Source organism: Ictalurus furcatus, chromosome 16 (genome assembly GCF_023375685.1).
Source record: "Ictalurus furcatus strain D&B chromosome 16, Billie_1.0, whole genome shotgun sequence".
NCBI classification, from domain to species: Eukaryota; Metazoa; Chordata; class Actinopteri; order Siluriformes; family Ictaluridae; genus Ictalurus; species Ictalurus furcatus.
Window position 1 is genome coordinate 27982080 of NC_071270.1, and position 15856 is coordinate 27997935.

The 15856-nt window shown below is 39.6% G+C and overlaps 2 protein-coding genes across 3 annotated transcripts; one reads left to right on the forward strand and one right to left on the reverse strand.

Annotated features, from left to right (window-relative positions):
* The first annotated feature begins 94 nt into the window (after window positions 1–94).
* On the forward strand, window positions 95–6811 carry LOC128620206 (progestin and adipoQ receptor family member 3-like). The gene is made up of 7 exons (XM_053644960.1): window positions 95–506; window positions 1259–1470; window positions 1587–1749; window positions 2635–2790; window positions 2978–3175; window positions 3270–3360; window positions 4553–6811. The coding sequence occupies exons 2-7, from the start codon at window positions 1286–1288 to the stop codon at window positions 4684–4686; spliced, it is 927 nt and encodes a 308-aa protein (XP_053500935.1). The 5' UTR covers window positions 95–506; window positions 1259–1285; the 3' UTR covers window positions 4687–6811.
* Window positions 6812–8228: 1417 nt separating this feature from the next.
* On the reverse strand, window positions 8229–15716 carry LOC128620487 (annexin A3). 2 transcript variants are annotated; one of them, XM_053645527.1, is made up of 14 exons: window positions 15566–15716; window positions 15127–15167; window positions 14123–14170; window positions 13942–14023; window positions 13691–13785; window positions 13116–13229; window positions 12376–12466; window positions 12208–12287; window positions 12058–12114; window positions 11283–11376; window positions 11090–11185; window positions 10842–10900; window positions 10295–10417; window positions 8229–8586 (listed from the first exon to the last, which is right to left on the reverse strand). In XM_053645527.1, the coding sequence occupies exons 2-14, from the start codon at window positions 15139–15141 to the stop codon at window positions 8521–8523; spliced, it is 1020 nt and encodes a 339-aa protein (XP_053501502.1). In that variant the 5' UTR covers window positions 15142–15167; window positions 15566–15716; the 3' UTR covers window positions 8229–8520. The 2 variants fall into 2 exon arrangements, with proteins under 2 accessions (XP_053501502.1, XP_053501503.1); XM_053645528.1 differs by having other exon boundaries at window positions 15473–15706.
* Window positions 15717–15856: the final 140 nt, after the last annotated feature.

Genomic DNA, 15856 nt, shown 5'->3' on the forward strand with positions numbered 1-15856 from the left:
GATTAAAGAAAATGTTCCTTATGTATGTATATAATATGCCGTATAATTATATTAAGTATGTTATATATAATTTGTAGGCTGTCTGGTGAGTAAACATCTATAAAAAAAAATCTAATAATAGAATTATACAGGTTGAATAGAATAGATAGTGGAAATAATGGAAAAACGAGGATTTGCAGTTAAATTTTGAAAATTCCGATTAAAAAAAACATAGACGGAGGCTACAACCGTTTAATAATTAATAAATGAATTAATTTATTACACAGATTTTGCTAAATAAATCCTAAAACTAAGCGATGCCCATCCCCAAGCGTTGTACATTAAAACGTCGAGTACACAGCAGCTATGCATTGTTGGGTGTCGCGGAGCGTTTACGTCATCGCTTATTGTCGCAGGATTTCTACGTCATATAAAAACAGCCGCTAATATGGCGGCCGTTAATAATGTATTAATGAAAACAGTTGCGGCGGACAAATAAAACCACTCGGACAAACCTGCACCTTCAAGTAAGAATTTATCTTTTATTGTTCAAATGTTGTATTGTCAGACATTTCTGTAGCACGCGCATTAAGATGCATTTGTCGTTGTTAGCTTGCTAGCTGTGAGGCTACCGTTAGTTAGCCGCATAGTCGGTAACAGTTATAAAGAGACAAACATCTGCAATTATTTATTAAAAATTAACGTTAACGATTATGTATATTTTTTTCTAAAAGACATGTTAAGGAACCAATGAAAAGTCTGTTATATGTTCATAAAATTAACTTTTATGTATGCTCATTATTTTAACTTCCTTTTATTTAATGGCGTAATCAGTATTAGAGGAATTATTCTAATTATTACAGGTTTATTCTTTTTGTTTATTACACGTTTTATTATATATATATATATTTATATAATTTTCTTCTTTATATTATTTTTTCATTATTATTCTTAGCCTAGTTTACTATTTATTTTAATCATTGATATAATTTAAAAATTTTTTTATTACATATTGTTTTACATTTCACATTGTTATTTTCAGCTTCTTGTCACTGCGTATTGTTTCTTGGCCATTTTACTGTTTTGTTTTTGACTACCTTTCAAAAAACAAGTGCTTGCACATTGTAAATCACTTTAAAACAATAATCATAATAATTATTGTTGTTGTTGTTGTTGTTATTACACTTGCTGCAGTGTAAGGTTATGCCTCAAAACTGCCAGATTATAGACTGTTTGTTTGTTTGTTTGTTTGTTTGTTGGTTGATGCTTTTCTCCACAGTGCTGAAGCAGAACTTGATGAACCACAATGCCTCAGAAGATCCTGAAGAGCGCTCATTACATAGAGCTGGGCAGCTATCAGTACTGGCCGGTTCTCGTGCCCAGAGGCATCCGGCTCTACACTTATGAACAGATCCCCGTGTTCCTGAAGGAGAACCCGTACATTACAGACGGGTACCGAGCACATCTGCCTTCTCGGTTATGTCTGAAAAGGTGTGTATCCGACCCGGAACACGTTAAATATGTTTATAGTGAAATACTTGTGATGTGTTTGTTGCGTGATACGTTTGTGGTTATATATATTATATATTTTTTCTTTATCTTTTAAGCATATTCATTCTGTCCAACGAGACGGTGAACATCTGGAGCCATCTGCTGGGCTTCGTTTTGTTCTTCTTGTTGGGGGTGAACGACATGTCCACAGTGTTACCGGCTGCAGGAGCCTCCAGAGAGGACTACGTCATCTACTCCATAGGGCTGTTTTGCTTTCAGGTGAATGTACATCACACACACACACACACACACACACGTAACAATAATAATCATAATAATAGGGTTAATTTATAATCCACCTTTCTTTAAAATTTAAATCTGAAGATGCTACAGGAAAAAGGAAAATAATAAAATTAGAAAGAAAGAAAAATAATAACGGGTTTTATTTATGATCCACCTTTTCATAAACAATTTATTCTGTAGATGCTACGATAAGCAAATCAAAATAAACAAACAAATAAAGAAAGAAGGACATTGGATTTTATTTGTAATTCATCTTCCATAAACATTTTGATCAAGACGCCACAGCAGAAAAGAAAAGAATAAAATATAAATAAATCAAAATACTGGATTTAATTTATGATCCACCTTTCATACAGCAATGAACTACAATGAATAATTCTATACAATTAAAATATATCATTCTATTTATAATACAGGGGCTGCCTGAGATTGACATTTTTATACGTTTTTATAAATTTGATACATAACTGCAGTGGATAACAGAAGAGAGTTTAGACAACAAGAAGTCCCTCTGATAGTTTTGTTCTGAGGAGAGCTCGGTTATAAAAGACCGGCTTTGTCCCAAAACGTAACAGAACTGAATGATTTGAAACAGACCGATGATTGAGCCGTGTGCGGAACTCAAACAGGAACGGTTTGTTTGTCCTGAAAGAACAGCGTCGTGTTTTGTTCGTGTTTCCGGGTGCAGGTTTTCAAATCTAAATTTCTGCGTCACATCACGACACGTGTTTGGTTTCATTCCACAGGAGATTATTTCTATAAATAAATAAATACATCAGATGAAACTCCCTGAGAAGATGACGAGCGAGCCGGTGTGGCGTGTTTGTTGATGGATCCGCGCTCCTGTGCTGTTGTGTTCAGGTGTGTATGCTGTGCTCGGTGGGTTATCACCTGTTCTGCTGCCATCGCTCGGAGAAGACGAGCCGCCGCTGGCTGGCCCTGGACTACGCCGGGATCTCGGTGGGAATTCTGGGATGCTACGTCCCGGGAGTGTTCTACGCCTTCTACTGCGACGGTGTACGACACGTTAATCACGTTCTTTATCACAACATAATTCCCATAGTTCCTCGATAGTTTTGATGACTTTATTATTGTTCTAAAACGTGGAAAATAAAGGATGCGTGTGTCTAAACTTTTGAGTGTATATAGCAGAAGCAAATTGAATTCCTAGCATTGCCTTTGTTTTGTTTTTTTTCCACCTCAGTTCTGGAGGCAGGTGTACCTCATCACGGTCCTGGCTCTGATCCTGGCCGTGTTTTCGGTTCAGATCCACCCTCTGTACCACACTCAGGAATGGAAGACGCTGCGCTCGGTTATTTTCTGCTCCGTGGCGGTGTACGGCGTCATCCCCGCCTGCCACTGGGTGTGGCTCAACGGAGGCTTCCACTCCGAGATCGTGCAGGTCCGTATGGACGCTTTAATCCACTCTGGGTCGGGTTTCAGCAAAAATTGTACGCTTTATGAAAGCGATGTTGGACTTCACCTTGTCTTTGTAGGCGTTTTTTCCACGAGTCATGGTCATGTACGTGATCGCTGCCTCAGCCTTCCTGTTCTACATCAGTAAAGTCCCCGAGCGCTACTTCCCAGGTAACCGCTCCGTGTATATATATGTGTGTGTGTGTGTGTGCGTGTGTTTATACCTGATTGGATTCTGATCAGATCTGGTCAGAAGATGGTGATTTAATTTTCTAGTAGTGCAGCTACAAATATGTTCGATAAGGAGATGTTTTATTTAACAGTTATGAAGGAGTCTCCAGAGGTGAAGTCTTCCCAGATTTTGCGCTTACTCTGCAACACGACAAGCTTTGTGGTGTTGTTTTGTTTTTGTTCTTGTCGTCTTATTAACATCAAGAGAAAGCGAAAAGAACAGCTAAGTGAGAACAGGAAACAACACTAGCCAAATTGCTGTAGTATAAGAGGAATAAAACACTTCAGGACATGCTGTTGTAGCAGAGACGCCTCTATGTTTTGATTGGTCCTGATCGTGTGTGGGGTTTTTTTTTTGTTGTTTTTTTCTTGTTGACACCCTGCAGCGTCGCAGAGATTCTTTAAAACGATAATATTTTATTCATAGACACGTGAACTTATAAAAAATAATAATTAAAAATCTTCCGATCGCACCTTTTAATGGCGCTCTACGTCGTGTTGAGTTTCGGCACTACGAGCGTTATTAAAGGAGCGATCAGTGATTTATAACTCTTGAAATATTTGGCAAAATCACATCACTGTTAGTAAATATTATTGTTTAGAGGGGAAACTCTGATCTCTGTGGTACTGTAGGCTGTAAATGAGACGGGGCGGAACCACAACAGCACAAGATAAGGACCAATCAGAACACAATATTCCATCACGTTGTGTTTTATTCCTCTTATGCTACAGCAATTTGGCAGCTCTAAACCATCGGTCAACATTTGACCAGTCAGAACAAAGAGGCGTCTTTGTACGATGATGTATTTTGATTTTTTGATAAATAACAACACGTCGTACTCTTTTTATCCGTTTATAGTTACATTTAATAATTGTGGAACATCTGCAAAAAAAAAAAAAACCCAAAAACCCTCGGTTACCAAAAAGAGAAAAAACGGCACGTCGTGTTACAGAGAGATTTTTACAGCTTTACATCTGACTTTTACAAAGCCCTAACACTGGAGACTCCTTCCAGAGACGTGAACTTTGTCAAATATTACAAAAGATAAAAATCGCTGATCGCACCTTTAATGGCGCTTCAGTTTTAGCGCTACGAGCGTGCCTGCTAACACTGTCCGTTTGTTTGTCACAGGCCAGCTGAACTACCTCGGTGCCAGTCACCAGCTGTGGCACGTTCTGGTGGTGCTGATGTTCTACTGGTGGCACCAGACCGCCGTCTACATCACACACTACAGGCACAGCGAGCCGTGTCCGAGGTTCAGCTAGTTCCGCTCTCGCTGCAGGAACTTCTAACTCACGAAGACGCGAAACAACATTCTAGCTCATCTCTTAACATGCTATAAAGTGTGCCTGGAGAAACTGGATTTTAGATATCTCCCTCTTTAGCGCAAACGTAACGTACTCGATCAGCCGGGACGCGATTTACGTTTGACGTTTCCTTCTTTTGTCTTTTTGCACTGGAGATACAAGACTGATGTTGCTAAACATAAGAAAGGCTTCGACAGACTCGAGTAGGGGGCGTGGTCTAAAGATTGAAGTTCACATTTAATGATTCGTTGAATTTTATTTTTAAACGATAAACCGGGTACCTATGTGTTAGCTACATTATCTTTGCAGCTCAAGTGCGAAACTACAGAAGCAAACTTTAGACATCTTTGCCGGTCGTGTGTCGTTTCGGATGACGTGGAAAATGTAAGTCGTGTCGCAACGATTCAAAAACCTACCTTCCACCCAGAACCGAACACTTTTGAGCATTAAGGACTTGATTGTTAAAGTAAATGAGCCAATATACTGTAAATCTGCCGGAAAACTTAACGTAAGCTGACCTGAATGTGAAACCTTCGGTCGTACGCGTCTATTATAATAGCGTCGTTATTGTTTATTTTACATCGTTGGTCCGTCGTTAATCTAAAACTCTAAAGAAAAGAATACACCTGGGCCGACGTTTAATCGGACATTCGATACGTACTACACAATCGATTACGCAGTTGCACAACGTGACGTAGTGCGCTATTAAAGGTGCAGTCAGTGATTTTTAACTTTTTGAAATATTTGTCAAAGATCACGTGTTCAAAAATATTATTGTTTAGAGGAGAAACCGCGATCTCTCCGTGACACCGCAAGGTGTAAACGAGAAAAAACAACAACGCGTGATAAGGACCAATCAGAACAAAGAGGCGTCTCTACTATTCTAACATGTTGTGTGTTTTATTCCTCTTATACTACAGCGATGTGGCCAGTTCCTGTTCTCACTTAGTAGCTCTAAACCATTGGTCGACAGTTGACCAATCAGAACAAAGAGGCGTCTGACGTATGTTGATTTATACAATAACAACACGTCATACTCTTTTTTTTTTTTTTTTTTTTTATCTTTAAATCCGTTTATAGTTGCGTTTAACATTGTAGAGCGTCCACAAAACAACCTGGTTCCTGTTACCAAAAAGAAAAGGAAAAAAAAAACGCACGTCACGTTACCGAAAAATTTTACATCTTTACGTCGGACTGTTACAAAGCGCTGACACTGGAGACTCCTTCCACAGATGTTAAATAAACGTTTATTCTCTTTACGGAAAACTTCACCACATGAACGATTCTTTAGAAATCTGTTTATTGTTTGCGTGGAGCGCCCGCCGTGCACATCCCTCTGGACGAGCTGTTACTATAGAAACGACCACGTATTGAATAATCGAACCTGTGATTTGTAGAACACAAATCAACACTTTCTGACCAATCAGAATGCGATTTGAGAGAAAATGTTTAGGTAGAGCAGTGCATTTATAATATTTTGTTAGTATTGTCATTGTTTTCGTCCCCCCCCCCGAGAGTACCTCATAGCCTATTGCATATTTGCCTTTGAACACACCACATGGTCGTTCGCTGTGAATATTTCAAAAAGGTCAAAACTGTTTGTTTTTTTTTTAACTGTTTGGAGTTTTTAACTGTTTGGAGTTTGTTACGTAAACTTTATTTTTTTCCACTGAGCCTTTCACACAAAGCACTGAGTCTGCGTCCGGGTGCTGTACGTGATGTTCCCATCACTTTCGCTGGACATTCAGATATTCACCTCGTGCTGGAAGGCTTTTTGAGTTATAAGTGCTCATGATGAACAATAGTTCTGGATTGTATTGTACTGTAACTGCTGTATATTGGGTATTGGGTTCCTTCCTTATTCTTATAGAGATCGTAGGAACAGTGTGCATGCGAACAAATGCTTGGTAAGGGGCAAATACATTTAAACAGTCCTCGATTTACTCTTTGAATGTGACCATGGACATTTAGCATGGTGTATATATTTGAATCATCGCAACCAAAACTGTATTAACATCGGTGTTTCTTCACTTCTGCCTTTTCTTTCAAATATATATATATTGTATATATATTATAATTATATTATATTATATTATATTATAATATATATATATATATATATATATATATATATATATATATATATATATATATATATATATAGCTACTGGCCTTACTTCCTGTTTAATGTTTTTAAGAGTTTGAAATGATGAACTAAAATATCTGAATGCTGAAACTGAATTAAAATACTTTCTGCACATGGATTTGGATTGGTCGATGCGTACAGCAGCGTGTCGTTAGCATACCGGGTTCAGGAATGAGTTGACTGCATCCTTTGAATGTGTTTTTCTTGTTAAAGCGTCAGTCAAACGTTAATTTGTGGTGTTTTTTAAGATCTGATGTAGTTCTTTCAGCATAGTTGTGGAAGAGGATGATGATGAAGACCATGATGATGGCACCATGGAGCACCAAAGTAGACAAAACAGAAATATTAAGGTTAGTCTTGTTGATATTAATATTGTTTATACGTGCGTCTTAAAGTGCACCTATTATTGTTTTGAAACGTGCCTAATTTTGCTTTAAAGGTCTCATGCGATCGATTTACGTGCATCCGAGGTCAAAAAACACACGTTAACGTGCTCATCATTTAAACTGCAGCATTACCCTTTTCCCCCAGTGTCACAAACGACTCGTTAAATGATCCGTTCTAAAGGATTCGTTCTAAACTCCTCCTTTCAGAGAGCATACTCTGCTTTGATTGGTCAGATGTCCCAGTCTGTTGTGATTGTGATTGGTCTACCGCTGTCGATGAAGACCAGAGGCGGGGCTTTTTATTACAAACCTACGTAGGTTGGTACAGGAAGTAAAGTGTGGAATCACTAACGACTCGTTTCAGCTGTTCAGAATCGATTCCTTCTTTTGGGAGTCGATAACTCCGTCTGTCGTGCGCTTTCATTTTTGAAACTCTGCAGACTTTTTAAATTCACAGACAGCTACGTATATAACTCACTACATGAAAGGGAATATTTGAAAAACCATAATAGGTGCACTTTAATAGTAATAATAATAATAATAATAAATCATTTTGACTTATTTATTTATCCCGAACGTCTTGTTACCTGATTATGCAATAATTCATTTCAACCTATAAATAAATACATGAGCAGCGCTTTATTTAATTATTTAAACAAATAATTTTTTTTATTTGGTTTAAATAAATAAATAAAAGCTTCAGGTTATCAGGAACTGTCCTTCACCCTTTACCCACTTTCTCGTCTGGTGGAGCTGATGTTTATCTCATCTTAAAACGTTTGATTAATCTAAATTTATTCTGTCCATCACCAAAGAGTCCATTAACGTCATAATAACATGTAAATGACCCGAGTCTAAAGTGCAGCGTATTTGCTGAGTGAAAGGCGATTAATACGGTTCATTAGAGTAAGAAATTAATTTAGATCAGCTTTTGCCATCTGCTGTAAACACAAATTCACTGCAAATAATTAGTTTTAGCAAGTTTTATTTCTCTAAATCTTCCCGGTGTGACATACCTTGAACACACACACACATACAATTCTGTTTACGCTCTAGAGTAATATAAATCCATCGGTTACATTCACAGGTCATACTTCATACAGTATCTGTAAGGATTAACATCGAAAGGTTTTATATGGTTGTAAGTAAAAATGTAAAGAAATGTAATGAACGTTGAAACAAGAACACTCCGCTGCTTCCTCGTCACTTCATCTGGGCTCCTCCGCGTGTTTCTCGGGGCGACGAGGTGGATTTTTCAGCTCAGGCCTTATCGTCCGCTCCGCAGATCCCCAGCAGAGTTTTCCGATAATCTCCCCCTGTGTCAGACTGGAACACGCAGGTTTACACAGCTTTTAATTACACTGAATGTCGGAATTAAGAGTGAATGAAGCTCGGGTTACGGTTTAGAAATGCGTCCGAGTTAGAAATAACGTGCAGGTGCCGTTTCAGCTCCACAGTTTCAGCGTAAATAAGAGTTTTCTCCTCCCTGATCTACTGCTGATCGTTCATTCTCACGTGCTAATGCAAATGAAACGATTTGAATCTGTAAGAAAAACAGCATGGACGCGTCGTGCTGCTGAATTTCTGATGCAAAGCGGAGGCTGGAGGACCAAAAGAAAAGAAACTGCTGCTCTCTGTAAACGAATCGTTTGTATAAGAGTCGTTTCTTTTTAACGAATGGGTCAAACCGGTTCACAGGTTCGTCTGATTCGGTCTTCGCGAGGCATCTGTGCAGCATTAGTAATTGGTTAAAATATTCTAGTACAACTGCAATCAAATTTCAAATAGAAGTAAAAAATATTTTTTTTAAAAACCCAACACCATCATCACTGACCGTGTTCAGATAACGGAAACGATTCATCCGGGTGAAACTGATTCACTTACATCGGACGTTCGATTCACTTAAACGGACAATCCTTTCTTTCTTTCTTTCTTTTTTTTTATTACTGTTCTTACATCTTCTTTCATATCTTCCATTTTTCCTTTCTTTCTCTTTTTTTTGTTGTTGTTTTTTTATTACCTTTTTTCTTCTTTCTTTATTTCCTTTCTGTCTTTTTCTTACATGTTCCTTTCTTTCATTAAAAGATTTTTCACCTTTTAAATTGTTTATTACCTTTTTTCTTTTCTTTCTGTTTCCTCTCCTCTCTTTCTTCAACATTTCTTTTCTTAGTTTTTCTTTCATTCTTTTTATCCTCTTCTTTGTTTTCTTCTCTTTACAGCTTTCTTTCTTTCCCTTTTTTGTTGGCTTATTCATTTGTTTCTTTCTTTCACATCATTTCTTGCTTTCTTATTTCTTGTATATTACCGTGTTCCTTTTATTTCCTTTTCCTACCCTCTCTTTTGCTTTCCTTCTTTAATTGTCTTTCTTTCTTTCTTTCAGCTGCATGATCGATTTGCTCTCCTTGCCTTACTGAAGGCTAATCCTACATTCTCATTTATCCTAAAGTGTCTCCTTTCTTCAAAACTCGAGTGAGACGAGGAAGTTGTTCAGAACCGAGTATAAACGGTCAGCGGTATCACAGTAACCGGTTCATAGAGAGTAGTAGGAAGTTCTCGGTCATTGTCAGGGTGAACGATTTTCTAAACCGCTTAGAGAAACCTGGAGACCATCCCAGGGAGCGTGGGGCAGAAGGCGGGGTACACCCAATCCATCACAGGGCACAATCACACACGTTCACACACTACGGACACTTTGGATACGCCAATCATCCTTCGGTGCATGTCTCTGGACTGGGGGAGGAAACCGGAGTACCCGGAGGAAACCCCCGCAGCACGGGGAGAACATCCAAACACGCACAGGGCAGCGGCTAATCCGCTAATCCACCGTGTGGCAATTGTATTTTAATCGCGAAGAGGAAGTCGTTTACAATCGAGTATAAACGCTCAGATGCATCACAGTAACTACTGACACAGAGATGAAGAGAAAGTAGGAAGCAATGGCAGAAAATCCCACACACACACACACACACAAGTTCTCAGTCATTGTCAGGGTGAATGATGGGAGTATTTGTGTAAACACTCTGCTCTAACGTACCTCGATATCGGAGTATAAGGAGCGGCCGAACAGTTTTTTATACTCGGCCTTGATGTCCATCATGTCGATCTCGGAGCGGCTCACCATGATCCGAGTCAGCATGGCCTCGTCAGTGCCCGCACCCTGTAAAATAATCAGAAATATTAGATCATTAATAAATAATTAACCAGGAAACATCAGCTAGCTGACGTATGGAAGAGAGCGGCACAGAACAGTGACCTGAGCGGTAGAGGTGGGCGTGTCGATCACTTTTTACTTTATTTATATTTGTTTTTCCTTTTCTTTATATCTCTCTCTCTATCGGTATAATTCTTTTTCCTTTCTTGTACTTTATTCTTCTTTATAGCTTCTTGTTTTCTTTCCTTTTTACATTCTCTACTTATTTTCTTTTCCCTAATCGATCTAATTTCACTTTCTTTTACTTTCTTCTTTCTACTAATTCAACTTACTTCATCTTATTTTTCTTTCTTTTTCACTTTCTCTGATTGATCTTCTCTCTCTGCTTATTCCTTTCTTTCTTTCTGTGTGATCTGTTTGCTGTCTTTACCTTCATACTCTTAAGGAGAAGCTCTGCCATGTACGCCGGGACGCTCTTCACACATTTCACTGCAAGGACACACACACACACACACACACACACACATTCATTCATCAGCCCTAAACGAGATCATTAATTTAAAAGAAATTGATTTGAACAAAACTATATTTCAATATTTTAAAATAAACACAAACACACAACATCATGCAGGGCCTATACACAGACAAATTCAAAATTGTCCCAAGCATTCAACATACCTATGGCTACCAGAACTTCCTCTAAATTCCCGGACATCTCGCTCTCGATGCTCTGCTGCAGGGTTTTCCCGCTCAGGTTCTTATATTCCACCAGGGCTTTAAATAAGACACACACACACACACACAGAGCATTCAGATTTCTGTACAAGTTCTGATACAGTACAGAATTTTTATTCTCCAGTCTGACTCTCACTTTGTCGGAGCTGAGGAACGCTCCTGTGGCAGAGGATATCGATGAACTTGCTCTCGTCCGTCCCCCATTTCTTCTCTCCGGCCTCGTACAGGACCTGCGCGGTCAAGCCCCACGGTAAGTGTGGAACATGGTAAACCACGGTACAAAACTTTGTTGTTTAATAAAATGTAATCTAATGTTCAATTGATTACAAATGAAAATACGGTGAACATACAGTCTGTTCTAGAAAGAAAATTTATAATGATATATATATATATATATATATAAAAATCTGATGTTTCTCCTACAAAGGAATGTGAATAATAAACACAGAGGCCAGGCCTCCCTCCTTAGGAATAACAAGCACCGAGGCCACGCTTCCTTCCTTAGGAATAACACCGAGGCCACGCTTCCTTCCTTAGGAATAACAAACACCAAGGCCACACCTCCTTCCTTAGGAATAACAAGCACCGAGGCCACACCTCCTTTCTTAGGAATAACAAACAAAAAGGTCACGCCTCTTTCCCTAGGTATAACAAACACAGAGACCACACCTCCATTCCTAGGAATAATAAGCAGAGGCCACGCCTCCTTTCTTAGGAATAACAAGCACCAAGGCCACGCCTCCTTCCTTAGGAATAATAAGCACAGAGGCCACACCTCCTTCCTCCTACATGAGCCATTAGAAGGGGAGATGTGGGGCATTAGCATAGCTCACATGTAGCCATTTAACATTTTTTCAGTGGAATTTGCTGAAACAAACATTTGCATGAAAAGAGTTTCTGTCTGACTTTACCTTCGCATCGGCTTTGGCTTTAGCAGCGTCCACATTTTTGCTCTCGTCCCTTCTGCCCTGTGAGTTAAACAAAACGAGCGGCTCACGTTACACACGTTACACGTTTCCATCCATCAGCCAGAGATACAAAACCTCCCATAATGCACCGACCTCAGCCAGGGTGATCAGAGTTTTCCCAAAATCCCCCGACACCTCCGACTTCAGATCGTTAGTCAGCGCTCTCCCCGTCTCTGTAACACACCGTCAGTCACATTACATCAACTTTACAGCGTGTGACAGTCACATGATCTTCTAAACCAGAATAATAAAACTACAAACCCTGTAAGTATGCGTCAGACAGAGCTTTGATCTGATGGTTGGATCGGGAGGCGAGGATCTCGATCAGCGTGCTCTCTGTAGTTCCAGCTCCCTGAGACGCCACAGACAGAGACTTTTATACCAGACATTATAATTATATCTGCTGTGAGTATCATTGCCTCATCGATATTAGAAGTGTCACGAGAATAAAAACTTTATCGTACAGCAACGAAGCAAAAAAAACAAACAAACAAAAAAACAAGAGCTTGTTTTTAGCTAGCATGTTAATGTTAACGTCAAGCAGTTATTTGGCTAACATCTGCTGTCTCGTGCTTTCTGCAGCACTGCGGTTGTGAATCGGAGATGCAATCGCCTGCCACGACACAAACATATCACTAGCGCACTAGCTCAAACACTGGAGAACGTCTGAAAGAGGAATGTTTCTCCGAGGTATGATCCATCGGCACACTGCAACGTTCAGGGACGTTGACGTGAGGGTGTATATGAGCTGGAGTTCAAAATTTTAATTTCCCACCAACTTCAACCAAACAGCTCCGATTGAGAATCACTCTGAGCTGCTATTATAATCAACCCGGTCTTATCCGACTCAGTAATGCCTTTTTTTTTTTAAACGTTATTTTTAAGCAGAAACTGTACACACACTGTAGCTTTAACGATTTAAAAGACCTAATCCGAGTTATTTCCGATCACCACGGTAAAACAAGACGACACACAGAATATAGAAAGTGTAAAGCGCTTACTTTCATTGCCTTTCTAATTTCCTGCATGTCGAACTGAGCCGGCGGGGTGACGAGAGCCACCAGGATGTCCTCAAATTGTCCATGAGTGTCTCCCTCCAGAGCGTCCACGAGAGACTGCAAATCAACATGCAGACTAAACCTGAATCACTGAGCGGTGGAGAAAACTTACAGCCACTACAGGGTTTGGTGGTAATATCACTCGATCCTAACCTCCTGTCCTGAAAATGGCGGAAAACGTTAAGTTACGGCGTTATCTCTGACTGTTATACAGAAGCGCTGACACTGGAGACTCCTTCCATAATTCATTTTGAAATAAACATCTCCTTACAGAATCAACCTTTTTTTTTTTTTTTTAAATCCATTTATTGTGGTGCGTCCACTGGACGAGTCCCTGTGAACGAGCTGTTACTATGGAAACGACGCAGTACAGTATGGGCACTGCAGTCAGAGCTACTGTTATAGAAAGTTAAATCAACAGCTTCTGACCAATCAGAATCCAGAATTCATCAGCGCTAAGAGGAGATAAAGGACAGTCCTGTGTGTGGTAAAGGAGTGGTTTCGAGGGGAGTTTTTACCTTTCCGGTCACGTCCTTGTACACTTTACAGATCTGCTGACGCTGAGCGCTGCTTCTCTGAGTCAGAATGTTGATCAGAGTCTTCTCGGTAGTGCCTTAAGACAACACACACACACACACACACACATAATCTTTGAGACAATGTGGGTGTTCTTCACCTCCACACTGGTGATAGGTAAATTTACTCAGGGCGGGAATGCAAACATAATAATAATAATGATGATGGAGGTTTTCTGGAGCGCTCCTCTCACCGATTCCCTCGATGGCCTTCCGTAAAGCAGCAACGTCTTCACCTGCGTTAAAACCCGCTTTATCTTTAATGGTTCCTCGACCCTGAGAGACAGAACAGAACGACACGGAGCACGTTAATAAGGTGCTCACGAAGAAGGAAGGAAGATGAAGAAGACGAAGAAGACACAAGGACGGGCTTACAGGGACGGACGGAGAGACCGGTGAATCCAGAAGGAGGCTCAAATCATCCTGAAACAAAGGAGACACAAGAGTGTATAATCCTAATGCTTCAACGGCCGTGCACTTCTCCATGCACGTCTCCGTGCACGTCTCCGTGCCAAAAACAGTGTCGAAATCTGATATCCGTTGGCAGGTTACCAAATTGTGATGAAAAATGCAGAAACAAAAAAAACACACAGCTTTTCAGATTTTTTTTTTTGGAATATCTTTTCTTTAATCGAACGAAAGTAATACAGTAAAAGTTTTCTAGAAATGAGTGCAAGCTTTATTTATCATTTGCATGATTTACAGTTTTGCATTCAACTTTAGGGGGGAAAAAAATAAGCAATGTTTTACTGTATTACATTCATTCATACATAATACCACGCACACCCCAGACACCCAGAAAACCTCCCCTGTCCTCCGAAAACAGATGGTACCATGACACATTAAGAGCCAGGGGGTGTAAACTTTTGAGCAGGATGAGTAGTGTAAATTGTTATTAATAAATACATACATAAATACAATAATCCATCAAATGTGAATAAACTTGACAAGATGCTGGGGGGGGGGGGGGGGGACTTTTGCACTCAAGAAAAAAACGTTTCAGTGTTACTGTACTTGTTGATTACATCTGGAAAGATCTGGGTTTACAGCTGAGATGATCCAAAAGCTGTGTGTGTTTTGTTATTTGTTATAATATAATATAAAATAAAATAAAATAGGAAGCTCTGTGAAACCAATCACACTAAATGTTGTTCTAAACTGAATGACACCTTCTTGTCTTGAGGGTGTGTAAACTTTTGCATTTGAACAGTATGAATATAACGAGCATCAAAAAGAACAGAAACTCTGTCACACAGTCCCTTCAGTTTATTACACTACTGACTTGGTTTCCAGTTTAAACATCTGTACGCTTGCAGTTTAAACATCTGTACGCTTCTGTATTAACGCAGAAAACAAAATGCAACAATTTCCTGACTCACCCACGGAGAAGCCATTCCAGATGTTAGGATGGGTTGTAACCCTGCAGTGAGAGATTATACACTGTGTTATCTGATGTTCTCCTCCTCCTCTCTTCAATGCTTCACATTACTAACACTACAGAATAATGATAATAATGAAGACTTTCCTGATCCTGATCCTGATCCTGAGTGTGCCCAAAACACCAAGCTCTGCACATTCCTCACTTATTACATCATCTCTAGCTCACTATAGTGAGTCTTCTGACCACTAACACTGGACAAAACTTATAATGCACTGGAGGTTATATTACACTCTATACCCTGAAAACTGACTCAAAATGGATCCAAAGTTTATCCGAATACGCACCGAGAGAACGCAGGGTTTATCCGGACATCCACCCGAGTCTCTGTTTGCTTTATTTTTCCTCAATAAAGTGATAATAATAGTCCGTTTTATTACCTTATCTCGATGATAATCTTCTTGAACACTCGATAGACCTTTCCAGGCTTGCGTTTAGACCAAGGAGACGCCCGAGCAACGCAGGAAATGAATCAACTTCCGAAGTCAATGAACTGCTATATTAGCCATGGGCGTTGCGAGTCACTTCACTGAGTCGACTCTTTGGAATTGAATCACGAGACGTGGATTCGTTTGATTCACCGCGCAGACTTTATTCTGTAAAGTAATCCCTCGTAGTATTTAATTATGACGTACATTAGGTAGATAAGCACTATTATATCTTTATTTGTA

What these genes read in the sequence shown, in the direction of transcription:
- LOC128620487 (XM_053645527.1), bottom strand. An exon ending in ACAAGGACGTGACCGGAAAG is followed by an intron (nt 13,230 to 13,690) that starts GTAAAAACTCCC and finishes GTTGATTTGCAG; the next exon opens with TCTCTCGTGGACGCTCTGGA. An exon ending in AAGCCAAAGCCGATGCGAAG is followed by an intron (nt 11,377 to 12,057) that starts GTAAAGTCAGAC and finishes TTGACCGCGCAG; the next exon opens with GTCCTGTACGAGGCCGGAGA.
- LOC128620206 (XM_053644960.1), top strand. Translation starts at nt 1,286, where the DNA reads ATGCCTCAGAAGATCCTGAAGAGCGCTCATTACATAGAGCTGGGCAGC. An exon ending in TCCACTCCGAGATCGTGCAG is followed by an intron (nt 3,176 to 3,269) that starts GTCCGTATGGAC and finishes TTGTCTTTGTAG; the next exon opens with GCGTTTTTTCCACGAGTCAT. An exon ending in CCCCGAGCGCTACTTCCCAG is followed by an intron (nt 3,361 to 4,552) that starts GTAACCGCTCCG and finishes TGTTTGTCACAG; the next exon opens with GCCAGCTGAACTACCTCGGT.